This window comes from Mustela nivalis (genome assembly GCF_964662115.1).
Source record: "Mustela nivalis genome assembly, chromosome: 10".
Classification (NCBI taxonomy): Eukaryota; Metazoa; Chordata; class Mammalia; order Carnivora; family Mustelidae; genus Mustela; species Mustela nivalis.
The window spans coordinates 20,681,323-20,698,625 of NC_139029.1; the positions used below are offsets into that span (position 1 = coordinate 20,681,323).

The 17,303-nt window shown below is 54.4% G+C and overlaps 1 protein-coding gene across 13 annotated transcripts in view; it reads left to right on the forward strand.

Moving 5' to 3' along the window:
* The window catches only part of PTPRU (protein tyrosine phosphatase receptor type U), a 121,638-nt gene that overhangs the window by 97,124 nt on the left and 7,211 nt on the right, over window positions 1–17,303 (forward strand). For 6 of the 13 annotated variants that reach the window (XM_082684741.1, XM_082684742.1, XM_082684732.1 and 3 more), the window contains 9 exons: window positions 4,647–4,837; window positions 5,591–5,666; window positions 6,158–6,234; window positions 11,843–11,879; window positions 12,519–12,616; window positions 12,702–12,818; window positions 13,620–13,774; window positions 16,392–16,527; window positions 17,020–17,169. In XM_082684741.1, coding sequence (XP_082540867.1) covers window positions 4,647–4,837; window positions 5,591–5,666; window positions 6,158–6,234; window positions 11,843–11,879; window positions 12,519–12,616; window positions 12,702–12,818; window positions 13,620–13,774; window positions 16,392–16,527; window positions 17,020–17,169 — 1,037 coding nt within the window. Of the gene's footprint in view, window positions 1–4,646; window positions 4,838–5,590; window positions 5,667–6,157; window positions 6,235–7,877; window positions 7,896–11,842; window positions 11,880–12,461; window positions 12,617–12,701; window positions 12,819–13,619; window positions 13,775–16,391; window positions 16,528–17,019; window positions 17,170–17,303 lie in introns of all 13 variants that reach the window. The other 7 variants (XM_082684731.1, XM_082684736.1, XM_082684735.1 and 4 more) reach the window with 3 other exon arrangements.

The following is a 17,303-nucleotide window of genomic DNA, read 5'->3' on the forward strand; positions in this document are numbered from 1 at the left end:
TTTTTCAAGCCACTTGTTGTAAGTTATGACTTGTCTAGGAATTTGCCCATTTCATTTAGGTTTTCAAATTCACTGACATGCACTTATTTATCATGTGGTGCCTATGATCTCCCTCATTAAATTTTCACCCCTGCCCAGTGCAGTAGCTATTATCAACTCACCTTACAAATGAGGAAGCCGAGAGGAAACAGAGAGCCTTAGAGAGGGGAAGTCACTTAACAAAAGGGTAGAAAGTGGCAGAACCAGGATTTAAATGCAGGTCTTTCTGAGTTGCAGAGAGGAGCCAGGTATGGGCAGGATCTGGACAGGCAGAGCTGGGAAAGGAAGGGCAGGCATGGGCGAGGGGGTAGCCAGTGCAGGTGAGCACACAGGGAGGTGTGATTGGGCAGGCAACTCTGGTGGGCGGCGGGGAGAGCGGGAAGTGGGGGCAGCATGGGCGCATGCCTTGCTGCTGAGTCCTCTGGAGAGACCCAGAGAAGCAGGATGCATGGGCACCACCCCCAGCCAGCTTGCTGACAGCTGGGGAGACATGGCCTAGGGAAGTTGGGGCCCAGACTCATTGCCGTGGGGACGGTGGGAGCAATTCATGCTGCTGGAGTTTCAAAAGATGCGCCTTTGGGCTGAGGCGCCTTTGGGCTGGGCTGGATGAGATGTGGCTGCTGGAGGGAGTGGAAACCACAGGCATGCCACAGGCTATGGCAGAGCTGTGGGCAGGAGCCTGGGGCCATGGGTCCATCTGGTTTCGTAGGACCATGCCCTGCGCTGGTCCAGCCTCCATTTCCTTGGTTGCTTTCCATACAGAGGAGCCCAGATTTTGGTGCAAGGGAACAGAAAGCCGTGTTGATTTTGCTGCATTCTCAGCCTGTGAATTTCACTGTGGGGACCTCTCATGCTGAGTAAATGGTGGCAGGCTGGCTGTGGGGAAGGTGGCTGGGATGTTCCCAGTGTGTGGGAATGGGCCCTCTGCTGTGTCTGAAATCCTGCCTGTGAAAACCCTCAACCCCTTCTGAGCCCTGTCCATCTGGAGCTCTTGACCCCTGTGGGTGCCTTTGGGTTCTGTCCGCCAAAGGGTTTGTTAAATAAGTGATAGGTTCTTTTCCTCTACACAGATTCTCCTTTATCAGGAAGAAAGACACAGGGAAAGTAGGGTAGACAACAGGGCCCCAGAGTCCGATGGGCCTGGGTTCGAATCCTGGTGCAGTTGCTTAATGACCAAGTAACTCATCTCTTGTGGGCCCTGCTTTCCTCGTTTGGATAGGGGATGAGAGTAATGCTTACATAGTCTAAGGATTAAGTGACTTAAGTATCCTGCCAGGCCTATGAAAGCACTTGATATGTAAGATATTATTAGGTATTATTATAAGCTATGTTTCTTTAAAATTATTTCCTAATTGCACTAGGGAAGGAAAAGTCTGGAGTGTTCCTTGATCATGTAACTGGGGGCCTGTCTTCATCTGAGGTAGATGGGAATCAGGGAAAGGGCTCATCTTTAAAGAAGGTCTAAAGATTTTCATTTTCAGATGGCAAAACTGAAGCCAGAGAGGTCAAGTGACTTGACTCCAAATTTGAATTCAGGTCTCTCTGCTCCAGACCCAGTGTTTTTTCTCCCTCTGGGCCTCAACCCTTCCTCCCAAAACCTCAACTGTCTGCGGTTACTTGCTTAAGGTGTCCCACAATCATGATGGAACTGGGGAGCATCTGGAAGAAACCCCAGGGGGCAACCTTGAAGCTAAGGGCTGCTCTCACCTTCCTTCCTCTCTTCCTCCAAGCTGGTCCTTGGGGTGGGGGTGGGGTGCAAGGGAGAGTGTGTGTCTTGCAACCCACAGGGGAATTCATGCACGAGGAGAGCAGAGACCAGTCTTCTCTGGGTCCAGGAAAGAGAAGAGCCTCTTGGAGACATCGTCGCTCATTACCCTGTTGTCTTCTGGTAGTCTTTGGTTTTTTGTTTTGTTTTGTTTTTAAAATTTTATTTACTTGAGAGACACAAAGAGTGCTAGAGAGAGAGAGAGAGAGAGAGAGCATGAGGAGGGGATGGGGGTAGAGGGAGAGGGAGAAGCATACTACCTACCAAGCAAGGAGCCAGACACAGGGCTTAATCCCAGGACCTCAGGACCATGGCTTGAGCTGAAGGCAGATGCCTAACTGACTGAGCCACCCAGGGACCCCTTCTGGTGGTCTTTGTAGAATGTCTTATGTCCTTCTTGGGCTCAGGCAGAAGCCCAGCATTTGGTTTTGGCTTCCTTCCCATCAGGACCCCAACCAGGTGGGATTTCCTCTTGTCTTTAGCCATTGCAAGCTGATCCATGTGTGGCTATGAGGATGCCTCAGGGCTGACCCTTCACGTCCCCAGGGATGGGCTGTTGGACTCCCAAAACCCTCCCTTGCCCCTTTCTCCGCCTGGAGAGCCCCCAGGGAGGGCTCCCACCCAGGGAGCTGTCAGCATGGCTTCCAGAGAGAGCACTGGGACCCCTCTGTCTCCCAGTGTGTCGAGCCAGCTGATAGCCTTTGTCATGAAATCCTGGTGCTTGTGTTTGTTGTAGATGCTCTTTTGCATCTATATGTTGCATCCGATGTTGTTGGATCTTGCAGTGGAGAAGGGCTGAGAAAGGGAGGCTGCCTCTGGCCAGCCAACTGCCCTGGCTTTCTGGGACTAGTTGTGTCCACAGCCCTGGCTGTAGGTGCTCACTATGTGCCAGGCACAGGACTGGGTGTTTTATATGCACTATTTTATTTAATATTTGTATCATTGGCTGGGAGAGTAACAGTTTTTGTCTTCCCTTGACACATGAAGAAGGAGGTTTAGGGAGAGTAAGTAGCATCCCCAGGGTCCTGTGTGGAGCTGGGATTTGATCTCAGGCCTGTCTGACTCCAGAGCATGTGTCTTAATCACCATGATCATCCCTGTGTTCCCCTGAGGATGTTTCCCGAAACAAACAAAAAAAGCTGTCGGTGGTGAGAGATGGTGGTGAAACGTGGCTGTTTCTGCTCATCTCTTGGAGAGTGGAAATGCACACTAATTTGTAGGAAGCCCTGGGAGGTCTCATAGGGAAAAAACAGACTTCTTTTCCTTTCTACCAGAATTTCACAGATTCCTTTAAAACAGAGAACCCCTCTTTATCCTCCTCCTTGTCTCCTTTTTAATGGAGTAGCACTTAGAAATCTGCCACGATCAGTGTTTTCTGGAATGCACTTTTGCAACCACTGCGTTAGGCAAGTCTCTTTTTTGGGCCTTATTTTCTCCATCTGATGAATTAAGAGCTTGGGGAATCTGCCCACAGTGGTGTAACCGGCATGTAACCAGCATGCCCTCCAGCTGTTAGTAACTAGAAAATCTGGATCAGATGGGAAGGAATTGTCTTCAGACATTGGATGACCAGTAGCTCGGGACTGATTCCCCAGAGAAGAGAAGCAGGTAGGGTGGGCTGCGCCATCACACTGCCTGTCTGCCTCGAGGCAGTTTTCAAACTGTGGCACAGGGAACCCAAGCAGGGTATGGAAGTCCCCCGTGATTTGAAGAGCCACGGCTTGGAGTTTGGGGGGAGTTGAGCAGTGTAGGAGTCTGTCCTGGTGTCATAAATCATTCTGTCAGCCATGAGTAGGAATCAGAGGCCAGGTGCTGGAGAAGGTTCCCTAAGAAAGCTCATTCTGGCTAAGATCTGACGGATGGGTGGGAGTTCAACAGGCAGAAACAGAAGGAGAAGGGTGTTGGAGGTGGTAGGAAGGGAAGGGGCTGGCACCTGGGCCCCTGCCGGTTTCCCACCTGCCCCTGCCGGCTCGGACCTGGGCAGAGAAGAGCCGTGAGAAATGGGGAGGGCTGACCTTGACTGAGCCCCCGCATCGTACCCAGGACAGGAGGAGAGAAATGAGTGTTAAATGTATGAGGGCGGGTGTCCAGAGGTGGGTGTGACCGAGCAGGGTGGGATGTCCTTGGGGATGCTGACCAGAAGAGCGGGGAGCAGGTGGGTCAGGAGGGAGGGGATAGTTTTCCCAGAGTGTGTGTGTATGTGTGTGTGTGTGTGTGAGTGTGTCTGTGAGTGCGTGTGAGTGTCACTGTGAACCTCTCGACCTGTTCCCCAGTTGGCTGAGGCCGCCGCCCAGGCTGACAATGGAAATGCTGGCGCAGGAGAAAAGCTGCTATTCAGGTGTCTCCCGTTAATCTGTGGAGGGGGTGGCAGCAGCAGCTAATTTCGGGATTTGCTTGTCTTTGAATGGGGGTAATTACTGGGAGTTGCCAATTGTTCCAGATTGTTCTCTGGAAGAGAGGGAGAAGAGGGGGGGCTCTCCTGGGCTCTGCTGAGTGCTGCCCCCTGCAGGCAGTTCAGGGAAGTCACAGAGGGGTGGTCCAGGCTGGGGAGCAACAGGATGGAGTCAGGGGACCCCAGGATCACAGCAGGGCCAGAAGGGCTGGGCCAGAAGGGCCCTCAGAGGCCATATGACCCAGCCTGCTCATGTTACAGATGGAAAAACAAATGCAGACGGGAAGGGACTTGCCCCCGGGGGCGCACAGGGTGGGCCCAGCCAGGCTGCTTGGCTCCAGGAACCACATCCGCATTGGCCATGCACCCCTCCCCCACCCCAAGTCCAAATGGGGCCCCCCAGGCAAGGGGGTAGTGTGCGTCAGGAACCCCCTTTCTCTCTGACTGCAGGAGACCAGCGCAGCAGTGGGGTCACCGAGGCCAGCAGCCTGTTGGGAGGCTCCCCGCGGCGTCCCTGTGGCCGGAAAGGCTCCCCATACCACACGGGACAGCTGCACCCTGCGGTGCGTGTGGCCGACCTCCTGCAGCACATCAACCAGATGAAGACGGCCGAGGGCTATGGCTTCAAGCAGGAGTACGAGGTGCGGGGTCCCAGGCCAGCCAGGATGCCTTGCCGGGACCCTGCCTGGCTCTTGCTCGCTGTGGACCCAGACCCTGGCAACCCTCAGCCTCGCCCTGGATGGACCTTTGCTCTGATAGTCCCTAATTCAACCTAAAATTTTTTTTTTTTTTTTACCTTGACCTTGACCCCAATCTCGGACTGACCTGGTTTCTGACACTCGTCCTGATCGTGACTTGAAATCTGACCTCCAGTCTTCTCTCAGTCTCCATCTGGACCCTGATCATGATCCTCATCCTCTCCCTAATATGACTCTGAACACCAAGAGGGGCCTTGACCTCTAACCTAACACCCAATCTTGACTTTGACCCTAACTATCATCCTAAATTCCACTGGGACTCTGATTCGAATCCCACTCTCCCTCCCCCTGGACTCTGACACCGCCTTATTCTAATCTTAATTTGACCTCGTTTTTGCCTTCTTCCCAACTCAAACCCCTTATGTGTACATTAAACCTGACCCTTGCTCTGAAGTGTCTGTGAACTCTGATACCCGCCCCCCACTCTTCTCTCTTCCTTCCCTGCACGCTGCTTGGTTTTTAACTTAGTCCCTTGCTGATAAAGGGATATGCAGTGACTTGATCTCAGGCTCCAAGGTGAACCCTGCATCTGGCCCTTATCTGTGGTCCCGCTCCCATCCTGTTATGGGATGGGGTCTTACGAGGGGAGGGGTTTCCCTCCCCCACTGACTACCCCTCTATTTTCCCTTCTGGCAGAGCTTCTTTGAAGGCTGGGATGCCACAAAGAAGAAAGACAAGGTCAAGGGCAGCCGGCAAGAGCCCGTGCCTGCCTGTGAGTCTTGGGGAAGGGCCTGGGTCTGGGCCATGGGTGGGAGGGACCTGGGTGGGGGTGGAGAACAGCCGGAGTGAGCCACTTACTGAGGACCTCCCACATGCCAAGCCATGTGCTGAATATTACACCCATTATTTTACATACTCCTCAATAGCCCAGTGATGTGGCACATATTATAACCCCCACTTTACAGATAAGGAAACTGAAGCTTGGGAGGTTAAGCTCTCTGTTCAAGGTCACACAGCTAATACTTGCCCGAGTAGCACATGACCTTGGGCCCCCTTGGTGCCACAGCCCAGGTTCTAATGCCTGGCCTGTCATGCCCCCTCCGGGGCTGAGAGCCTCCTGGTCAGCCCCGAGCCTTGAGGTTCACTGGCTCTCCTGCCTGTGCCGTACCTCTGGCCTTCTGGAAGCTTCCCCTCATTGCCCTAGCTCTGCATTCCCCTGCTCAGTCCCTGCCCACCCCATGGCCCCCTGCTTTGTGTTTCCAGATGATCGGCACCGAGTGAAACTGCCCCCGATGATGGGAGGCCCCGATGCCGACTCCATTAACGCCAACTACATAGACGTGAGTGCCTCGCCGTCATCTCCACTGGCCTGGCCCTGCCCGTTTTAGGCTCACCGCCCAGGCAGGCCAGCGACCTGGCAGGGAATACGTGGGGGTTCACAGTGTCCCCTCCTCCTGCAGTCAGTGCCAGGGAGCTCAGAGGAGGGGAGGGCAGATGAAAGCCATCAGGAAAACTTCCTGCGGGGTGGACAGATGGTGGGGGGGCTTCCAAGAAGCAGAAAGAAGGGGAGTGGGCAGACAGCTAGGCCTGGAGTTGAGGAAGGAGCCCCTCTCACCGCAGGACCAAGCTGGGATGTGCATGACTCACGGGTAGGCTGCAGGCAGGCAGGCAGGGGCTGGGTGGTGAAGGCCTCAGAAGGCAGGCCGAGGAGGTGGGGCTTTTCCCTAGGGGTCCCATGGAGTTGCTGCATTTGGACTGCGATCAGAGTGGTACTTGAAGAATAACAACTCATGTTTATGGAGCAGGTACTGGGTGCCAAGCGCTGTGCTAAGCACTTTATATCAAAGATTTCATTTCTATAATCCCTGAAATCATGCCACGAGGTAGTTAGCATCGCGACCTCACTTTACAGGTGAGGAAACAGACTCAGGGAGGTGGAGCTACTCGTCCAAGGTCACAGAGCTAGTGCTTGGGGGAAAAGGGACTCAGATCTCAGCCTGTCTGTGTCTCCCAAGCCTTTGCTACTAACCATGAGGCTCTCCTGCCATCCTGTGCAGCAGCTGCTGGTCTGGCTGGACCAGAGGAAGGGGCTAGGGCCAGGGCAGGGCAGCCAGGAGGCCCGTGCAGATGTGGTGAATCTGCTCCCCAGGTGTGAATGAAGGTGAGATGGGTCAGGGCCCAGAAACCCTGGACAGACTCTCCCACCCTGACAGCAAGCCGAGTTTGGGAGAGAATCATTTATTCATTTATCAGATCTATTTTGGGCATCTACCATGTGCCAGGCGTTGTGCTGGGCACCGGAGGTAGACACCATCCCCGCTTTCCTTGCATGTGTAGCTTCTAGTGAGGGAGACACATGAACGTATCTATAGGTAAAACCATTTCAGAGGAGCTGGGAAACTACAGGCCAGAAACGAGGACTGACTTTCCCAGGGTCACGCAGCAAGCGAGTGGTATGGCCAGAGTTAGCCGTGGCAGGCTGCACGGAGGCGGGGGCTTTGAGCTGCCTTTGGGTGACTGGAGAGGAAAGGGTGGGCGTAGGGAGCAGCAGGAGTGAAGGGAGAGGAAGCTGTGTACCTGGGAGGTGGGGCAGTCAGGGACTCGGGAGACCTCTCCTGTCCCTCTTCTTTACCTCCAGGGGCCAGAACGATACGCTGCCCCCTATTTTCCAGAATTCCTTGCCTTCTTCCCCTACCTCCCATGCTCTCCCTTGACTGGGAAACGGGCTGGGCCTGGCCTCTCAGACTCGGGCAGCTTTGGTGACGGGTGACAGCTTTGGTGACACTCTTCAGTGTCCCGTGGGCCCCGCGGCAGACTCACGCCACTCCCCGCTCTCCGGCCCAGCCCGGCCCCCGTCTCTGCTCTGCCTCCCCTCCTCACACTGCCCATCCTGGCCACTCCTGTGCTCCGTCCACCTCCATCTGCCTCTGGCCTAATATCTGTCTCTTTTGCTTTGTACTGTTCCCTCACTGGCCTCATTAAGATTCGGATAAACCGTGAAGTAAGTATCTCTCTCCCCGTCTCCTCCTCCTCCTGACTTCTCACCAGCGGTATCTCAGACTCTCTCATGGTCTTTGGCTGTCTTTCTCTCTCTGTCTCTGTCTCTGTCATCCTTCCCTTCCACCCCTGCGCCCAAAGCCTACTGTCCATTTCAGCAGCCTGGCCAGGGGCCATCTGGGGCTGCAGATCTGACACTACCCCTGTTGTAAACGATTCCTTCCCCTCCCTGAGATGGGGCATCAGGGTTGGGGTGCTTCCCCAGGCCCCCTTCACTGGCCACTACCTTCTGTCACTTTTGTCCCCCAACCCCCCCATGCCCAGTAAATCTCACTAGCCATACCTTCTGTGGGGCTCTGGGAGGGGTGGGCTGGGAAGCTGCTCAGGGTGCCCTGTCTTCTGCTGCTTGGGGGTCAGGGTCTTCAGGGAAGCAAGGGTGGCCCTGCCAGTCCCCTTAAAACTAGTTTCTCTGGCGTTCAAGTTCCTTCATGGTCAGTTTGCTTGAAACTCAACCCTAACTACTTTGCCCTCAATTTAGCCCTACTTTGAATGTTTTATTTTTGGGGAGCAGTTTTTCTATTCTATTTTTTAAAATTGTGCCATTGCTAGGCCTTCTAGGAATATTTTTAAAAAAGTCTTATTCATTTAGTGCACCTTTAATTTGGTTTTTAATATACATTCCACCTTTGAACACCATGGATTTGAACTGCACTAGTCCACTTTCTTGTGGATTTCTTTAAAAATAAATAATTTTTAAAAATTTATTAAAATTTTAAGAAATTTGTATTTATTTACATTTTATTTTTATTTATAGATTATAAATGTATTTTCTCTTACTATTTTCTTAATAATATTTTCTTTTCTCTAGCTCACTTTGTTATGAGAATAGAGTATATAATACCTTATAACATACAAAATATGTGTTACTGGACTGTTCATGTTCTCGATAAGGCTTCCAGTCAGCCATGCTATTAGTAGCTAAGTTTTTGGGGAGTCAAAAGTTATGTGTGGATTATCAAACTTTCCCAGGAGGTCAGCACCCCAAACCCCCATATTGTTCAAGGGTGAACTGCATATTCTTTTGATAATATTGGATGCCTGATGGGATTGTGTGCTATTTCGTGGGTACCTTTCTATTTTATGTCCTTTAAAAAAATATTTCTTATTTTTTTAAAGATTGCAAAAGTACAGGTCATTATCAAACCTTCCGACAATACAGAAATACAAACATTTCTGTCTATACAAAGTGAAAGGTACTCACAGTCGTAGCTGCTGGAGACGACCAGTTATCCAAGATGTGCTCCCAGAGATCACCCCCCCCCCCTTATTCTGAGCGTGCTTCAAGAGTTTGTAAAGTTCCCAGATTTAGATGGAATAGGCCCATGAAATGGGTGGATATACTCAGCCCTAGCGCCCCCATGAGAAGGTGGCGAATACAGGTACACTTCTTTCCATTAATCTCCATCCAACACATCATCCCACCTGCTTGGTTCGTTGTCCACACTCTTCAGTAGCCACAGAAGACTTGGCTTTAATCCGTCTTCAAATGCTAGTTAGCAAGAGTATCATTGGCTGGGCACCTGGCGCTGTGCCAAGATGGTAGGCACATCATTTCATCTTTCCCATACTCTGAGAGGTAGGGACTAGCATTTGTCAGATGAGACGACAGAACCTTAGGAAAGTTCAGTGACTTGCTCATGGCCGCATGGAGCTGGACCTCAAGCCCCATGGGAGCCCTTGACCTTCCTACGAGACTCTGGTTCTCTCCCTGGGGTGGGGAGCACCAGGAGGCCCTGGGGTGCTTGTCCAGGATGCAAGATGTTAGTCCCCCAGCACCACCCAACCAGAGGCTCCAGGCAGGCATGGGGGTGTGCCCTAGGAGCAGGGTGCCCAGGATTTGCCGATGCCTGGGGTGGTGAGGACCAATGCGCTCTCAGACACTCTCAGGTGCTCCAAAGTGGGTGTGCTCAAGGCGATCGATCTGTTTACCTTTCTTTCACCCCTGATCATTTCACACTTTCCATTGTCGTGCTCTCTAATTGTGCAGGCACACACCTAGAAGTTAATATGCAGATGTGGGGGGGTTCCGTTGAAAACTTGCTCAGCTGTGGACTGTATTTGCGGGCTGTCCTGGGTGCTGGCCCCGGGAGATGCTTGTTGAATCTGGAGAGATGCTTGTTCTTTGGCGGGGATGCTCAGGCCAGCTGGTTTTGGGTGGAGTAGCCTGTTCCCTGCTTGACCAGTGCTGGAGGTGGGAGGGCTGCCCTGGCAGCACCTTTGCTGCCCTTCCCCTGGGACCCCATATGCCTAGCAGCTTGACTGTGGACTTGAGGCAGAGGCAGTGGCTGGGGAGGTCGGCCAGCTGTGGAACAGTTCCACCAGTGAGAGCCCAGTGGCTCTGGGACCCTCTTCAGTGCTGGTGACTGGAACTGGGCTTTGGACACAGTTTGTGGGTGCACAGCAGACTCTCTGAGGTATGTGGGTCTCACTGTTATCCCCACACCGCAGCAGAGAGCAGAGGCTCTGGGAGACAGAGTCTGGCCAGTCCAGTGTGTTTTCAGATCCAGCACTGGTCCCGCCTGGGAGCTGGGTGGAAAGGTGCAATCCTGGGCCCCGTGCCAGAGTCTGAGTCTGAATCTGCCTTTTAACAAAATCCCTGGGAGCTGCGGGTGTCCATTCAAGACTGCGGAGTGCCCTTTCCATGGCCAGAGTCACTTAGCATCTCTGTAGAGCTGTGATAGGAACCCACATCAACCTGACTCCCCCGGCCTCAGATTCTTAACCCCTGGGGTAAACCACCCTCTGCCCTGGGAATTCTTGACAGCCATACTGTTGGAATCTTCAGGGCTTCTCTTTGAACTTGAAAGTAGTAGCGGTAATACTAGGTACTGTTGGTCAGATGCCCACTCTGTTGGCTGTGGTGACAGACCCTTGATGGTATGTTACTTTGCTGACTCCTCACAATGGCCCGAGGAGGTAGATATAGTGATCGTTCCCATTTTGTAGATGTGAAAATAGAGGCCTGGGAAAACACAGCTAGCAAGAGGTCGAGCTGGGACTTGAACCCTGGCAGTCTGACTGCGGGGCTCCTTCAGGTCTCAAGGCACAGGGAGCTGGGCTGCGGGTGTGAACCTGATTATTCTCTCTTGCATCAGTGCTGCCGCACCTTTAACTTCTGCCGTGGTGCCTGCAGGGGTGCCCTGGGTGTCATGTGCGGGCAGGACAGCAGGGCTGGCTGTGGCCCTGGGGTGGGAGTTGGGGCTGGCTGAGTCCTCTTCACAGCCTGAGGGCTCTGGGGATGGAGGATGAAGTAGCTCTTGCCCCCTCTTTTGTGGGAGATCATGTAAGTAAAGTGCTTAGCACAGTATGTGATCATAATAGGGATCCTAATTGAGGTCACAATCTCAAAAATGATTATTATTTAAAAACCATTTTATCTGAGGGCCATGAGTAACCCTGTTTGCTTGCTTCAGACCTGAAGCCTTCATCTGGGTCACTGGGTCCCCCAAGCTCTGGATGACATGTAGTGGGGAGGGGGCACTGCCCCCCCGATTGCCCCGTGGGGGCTGGGATGACTGCTGAGACCCAGCCTGGAGTCTGGGGACACCCTGAGAACCCGGGCAGGATCACGATGGACTTTATTTGTATCCACACAGCTGGGCTGTAAGCTGACTGTGGCTAGTCCCCCCAGTTTATTGGGGGGCGACCCTTTAGGCGATATAGGAGTTGTGTCTTCTGTGGGGGTCACACATTAAGGATGGGTTTGGACCCAAGACACTGGTGTCCCAGCTGCTCTTTCTCTTCCATCCTTCCTGGGGGACTGGGAGGACAAGGTCCCCTTGGTTAGGAGGTCCTGTGTGGGCTGCTCCTGGGAAAGGGCGGAGGAGATGAGATCAGAGGGAGCGAGGGGCTGCTCCTGGGGTCTCACCGCAGCCTCTTCTCCTGTTCCAGGGTTACCACAGGTCAAACCACTTCATAGCCACTCAAGGTACCTGCTGCTCTGCCCATGTGCACCCGCGTCCTGAATGCCGTCTCCCCTCTGCCTTCCTTCTGACCTGCTTGACTCCCTGTCTGCCTCCCTGCTGTCTCTCTGCTCGAGTCCCACTGTCTGGCCGGGGCTTCTGGAATCTGCCCACCAGTCTCTGCCCCTTGTCGTGTTCCGTGCTCGTGTCTCCCTGGTGTGCTCTGTGTGCCCGTAGTTCCCTTGGCCATCTGTCTGTCCCTGAGGTGGTGCATGCAGAAGGGTAGGCGGGCTCAGTCCTGCCAAGTGTGGATTGTGCCTCTGGGTCTGGGGGCTGCCTGGGTCCCTCTGGCTGTCTTGGCCCCCAGCCGTTCATCTGTCTGTTCCTCTGGGACACTGGTGCTGTAGACTGAGGATCAAGTCCCCCGGCTCTGCCTCCTGGGTTTCATTTGGGGTAACGGGTCTGCAGCCAGCCCTCTCTGAGCCTACCCATCCCTGGGGCCCTCTAGGGATGAGCTGGCATTGGGTGGGGTGAGTGTGTGGGGTGAGCATGACGCCTTCACTGGGGCTCAGGAGCTTCCTGGCCTGGGGTGGGGTGTGGGGCAGCAGGTGTGCTGGCCCTGGGTGGAGACCTTGCCTCAGGGACTAGCACCCTCTGCGCCCCAGGGCCGAAGCCTGAGATGGTCTACGACTTCTGGCGCATGGTGTGGCAGGAGCACTGTTCCAGCATTGTCATGATTACCAAACTGGTGGAGGTGGGCAGGGTAAGCAGGGCCTTGGGGGGAGGGGGTAAGGCGGGCCAAAGGAGGGCAGCAGAGGGCCTGCTGAGCCTGCCTGTGGGGATCCCAGGTGAAATGCTCCCGGTACTGGCCCGAGGACTCGGACATGTACGGGGACATCAAGATCACGCTGGTGAAAACGGAGACACTGGCTGAGTACGTCGTGCGCACCTTTGCCCTGGAGCGGGTGAGTCTGCTGTCACTTTGGTCCCTGCAGGGATGCCTGAAGGGGTGGGGCGGAGTATGCCTCCCGACCTCCCAGGGCAGGAGCGGGAGGGGCGAGGAGGGCTCCGTGGTCCTCTCCAGCAAGGCAGCTGCTCCTTCGCTGTAGGGAGGGCTGTGGGAGGCCAGGACGGGGTCTGCCTTGGCTGGCGACTCCCAGAGGATGTTGAGATGATGGCGGTGAAGACAGTGGCTGGTAGTGTCGGTCCTGCTCGGTGCCGGTCCTGCTCGGTGCTGGGCATCGTGCAGCGCCTGCAGCATGTGTTGGTTAAGCCCCGGGAGACGCTGGCATTCGGCGTTTCCGTTAGTCCTGTAGTACAAATAAAGTGAGGTGGCGTGCTGGCATCACGCAGGAGGTCACATGGCCAGCGACTGGCCGAGTCCTCGTGTCTGTGGTCCCATTTGATCCTCTGTAAAAGTTCTCAAGGGAGATACTTTCCCATATAGGCTAAGACCAGAGAGTCCTGGTGCCCTCCTGGGTGGCACAGCCCTGGGGAGGCCGAGGCGGGTGACTGGCAGTTAGGTTTAGGTGTCAGGCCAGCCCCGGTCCCCACTCCTGGGTAGTGTTTGTCTTGTCGACCCTCGGGCCCGCAGTTTCTCCTGTCTGCGGGTTTCTCGCGGGCACCATGCGTCCCGAGCGTCCACACCTCCATTTATGATTGGGACGCATTGAGCGAGATCCTGCGGTAAGATGCTCGCCGTGGCGGCTGGACACCTGATGGGTGTCTGGGGGGCCCCCGGGCAGTGACTGTGACTATCTCTGCAGAGAGGCTACTCTGCCCGGCACGAGGTCCGCCAGTTCCACTTCACCGCGTGGCCGGAGCATGGCGTCCCCTACCACGCCACGGGGCTGCTGGCCTTCATCCGGCGCGTGAAGGCCTCTACCCCGCCTGACGCTGGGCCCGTTGTCATCCATTGCAGGTGGGTGCTGCGAGTGCCAAGGACAAGGGGTCTGGGTGCGGGATTGGTTGTGGGTCCCCTAAGGAGAGGGGGCTTGGGTTCATCTACTCAGAGACAGAGGACGGGAGACGCTGACCCCCCAATGGCCCTTCGAGCTGTGGCTCAAGTTGGCACCCATGTGTGTTGCCGGAGACCCATGGGGGCCCTGGCCTGGAGGCAGAGGGGTGAGGGGCTGGTGAGGCTCGAGGTGGGTTGGGTTTCATTTACTTGCACTGCACATCTGCGTGCTGGGTTTGGCCCAGGTGCTGGGAAGGGCTTCAGCTTCCCTTCTCTGAATCCCAAGGGCTTTCCTCACTGCGTGGCCTTCATGCCCCGTGCCGCTCCTGACCATCACCCCTTTCTCTTCCAAGTCCTGCCTCAGTTGGCCCCTGCGACCCCACCTGCCCTTCCTCTGCTCTGCTTCCTCCCTGGCTCCCCAGCTTTCTCATGCCTCTAACGGGCCCTGTCCTGTGCCTAACCCCACTCTCCTCCTGGGGAGCTTCCCTCTGACCTTGGGGTTTCACCTACTCCCCTGGGCCCACAAGTCCTTGGCCTCTGTACCTGCTCCTGGCTTCTCTGCTTGATTCCTCCCAGCTTCCAGAACGCCACGGAGCAGACCCCCTCCTCCCTCGCCCGCCCTCCACATACCACTTTTGTCTCTTTAGGCTTCTTTAAGATACCATCTTTGTGTATTTTTATTTCTTAATAAAGATTTTGTTTATTTATTTATTTATTTGAGAGCGAGAGAGAGAGAGCGCACAAGCAGGGGGAGTGGCAGAGGGAGAGGGAGAAGCAGGCGTCCCACTGAGCAGGGAGCCCGACATGGGGCTTGATCCCAGGACCCTGGGATCATGACCTGAACAGAAGGCAGATGCTTAACCACCTGAGCCACCCAGGTGCCCCTAAGATACAGTCTTTAAAATAAGATTTCAGGGCGCCTGGGTGGCTCAGTGGATTAAAGCTTCTACCTTCAGCTCAGGTCATGGTCCCAGAGTCCCGGGATGGAGCCCCGCATTGGGCTCTCTGATCAGCAGGGAGCCTGCTTCCTCCTCTCTCTCTCTGCCTGCCTACTTGTGATCCATGTCTGTCAAATAAATAAATAAAATCTTTAAAAAATGAAATAAAATAAAATAAGATTTCCTTGAGATATAACATACTTAAAGCAAAGTGCCCACAGAATAAGTATATACGGAGCTTTACTGGTGTTCGTAAATTAAACACACCTGTGAAATAACCAGCACGGCTCTCAGATCAAGAAAGAGAACATTAACAGCATCCAGAAGCCCCTGGGAACCCCCTTCCGGGCTGTGCCCACCTCCTCGCTCCCAGAACAGTCTCGCTCCTGACTTCTAACGTGTGAATTCATTTTGAACTTCGTATAAATGAAATCACACAGCGTGTGCTTTTTGGTGTGTGACTTCTTCCCCTCCAGCTTATGTTTCTAAGATTCAACCATGTTACATCCTGTCCTGCTGGATGAGTAAACCATAGTGTGTTTACCCATTCTGCGATGGCTAGGTATTTGGGCTGTGTCCTGTTGTGAACTGTCACGAATACAGCTGCTGAGAACGTTCTAAGGCGTGCCTTTGAGCCAGCATATGCATACATTTCTGGGGGATACATACAGGAGGTGGTGGGGGGAGCACTGCCTGGCAAGCTCAGCTTTGGTAGCTGTTGCCAGTCCCCTAAAGTGGTGGTACGGATTTCAGCCCCCGGCAGGGGTGGCCGGGAGACCCGCTACCACGCACTCTTGCCAATGCTTTGACACCCCCATTTTCAAAGATTTATTTATTTATTTATTTGACAGAGAGAAATCACAAGTAGGCAGAGAGGCAGGCAGAGAGAGAGAGAGGAGGAAGCAGGCTCCCTGCCGAGCAGAGAGCCCGATGCGGGACTCGATCCCAGGACCCTGAGATCATGACCTGAGCCGAAGGCAGCGGCTTAACCACTGAGCCACCCAGGCGCCCGACACCCCCATTTTCAAGCTTGAAATCTTGGAGTCATTTTTGTCCTCTCTCTACCCCTGGGCTCTGCTCTCCCTGGGGCTGAGCGTGAGCATCCCAGAGATGGGTCCGACACAGCCCAGCTCGGGATGAACTCCAGGTCAGGCCAGGGAGACTGTCCCATTTACAATGACCATGTAGCAGGAAGAGTGTTTGATAAGAGCCTGCCCAGGATTCGTCCTGGAGCTCAGGAGAATGATATCTGCTGGGAGGGTTGGGGAGGCTCCCCTGAGTACGTTTGCAGGTACGAGTGTGTGGGGACTTTGAAGGCTGTATGGATCTGGGGCTCCCTAGGAGGCAAGGACATTCTTGGATTAAGCTCTGAGCATCACCTTTGTCCTCCGCCCAGCTCTGTTGCTACCCCTGCCCCTTCTCTCCTTCCCACGGCCCGGCATGGCCACAGCTTGTCCTTGTGTCACATTTCACTGCAACTCCTGCTGCAGACTTCTCTCCAGCTCCTCCCCCCGCTGGGGTGGGGTGTCTCTCTGTCCCCCGGGCCCTATGTCGTATAGATGTGTCCAGGCCCCCCTCTTCCCTTCTAGACCCCAGGCTCGCTCCCAAGGTTCTCATGGGGCCCCCGACTGCTCTCTTCCCAGCGCGGGCACTGGCCGCACAGGTTGCTACATTGTCCTGGATGTGATGCTGGACATGGCGGAGTGTGAGGGCGTCGTGGACATTTACAACTGCGTGAAGACCCTCTGCTCCCGGCGGGTCAACATGATCCAGACAGAGGTAGGGGGACACTGCCTTCCTTCCCTGCCCGCTCCAGGGTTTGGGTCCTTCGGGGAGGAATTCAGAGCTGACGGAGTGTGTCAGAGGGGTGTCCTTAGAGCTGAGATCCCTGAACTTGGCCTGCCGACCTCTGAGGGTCTTCCCAAAGTCAGCTCCTCTGTGTTCGGCTGGGTGGAGTCAAATAGCCAAGGGGCTATGGTCATAGGTTTTGCAGGAAAGATCCGCTGGTATTTGTATCCTCATTAGATGTGTGACCCTGGGCTCTCCCCTCACCTTCAGAGCTTCTTATGGGGTATTAGAAGGATTGGACATGAGGTCAGTGAACATATCTGTGAAGGTTTCTTCAAGTAGAGTGGGTTCAATCTCTACTAATACCTAGTTGGACTCCAGCATCCCTGCCTCAACTTTGGGCTTGCTTTCTGCTGCCATCTCCCCAAAATCTCTAGGTTCTAGTCCCCTCCTGGTTCCTCATATTCTCTCCTCCTGCTCCAGGAGCAGTACATCTTCATTCACGATGCAATCCTGGAGGCCTGCTTGTGTGGGGAGACCACCATCCCTGTCAGCGAGTTCAAGGCCACCTACAAGGAGATGATCCGCATTGATCCTCAGAGTAATTCCTCCCAGCTGCGGGAAGAGTTCCAGGTGGGGCAGGAGTGTGTGTGTGTGTGTGTGTGTGTGTATTGGGAAGTCCTCAGTGCTGTAGGAGTCAGTGAGAGCCAAGACAGAGGGACAGAGTAGGGCTACTGGGAAGGACTTAGAGACAGTGGAGGAGGTGG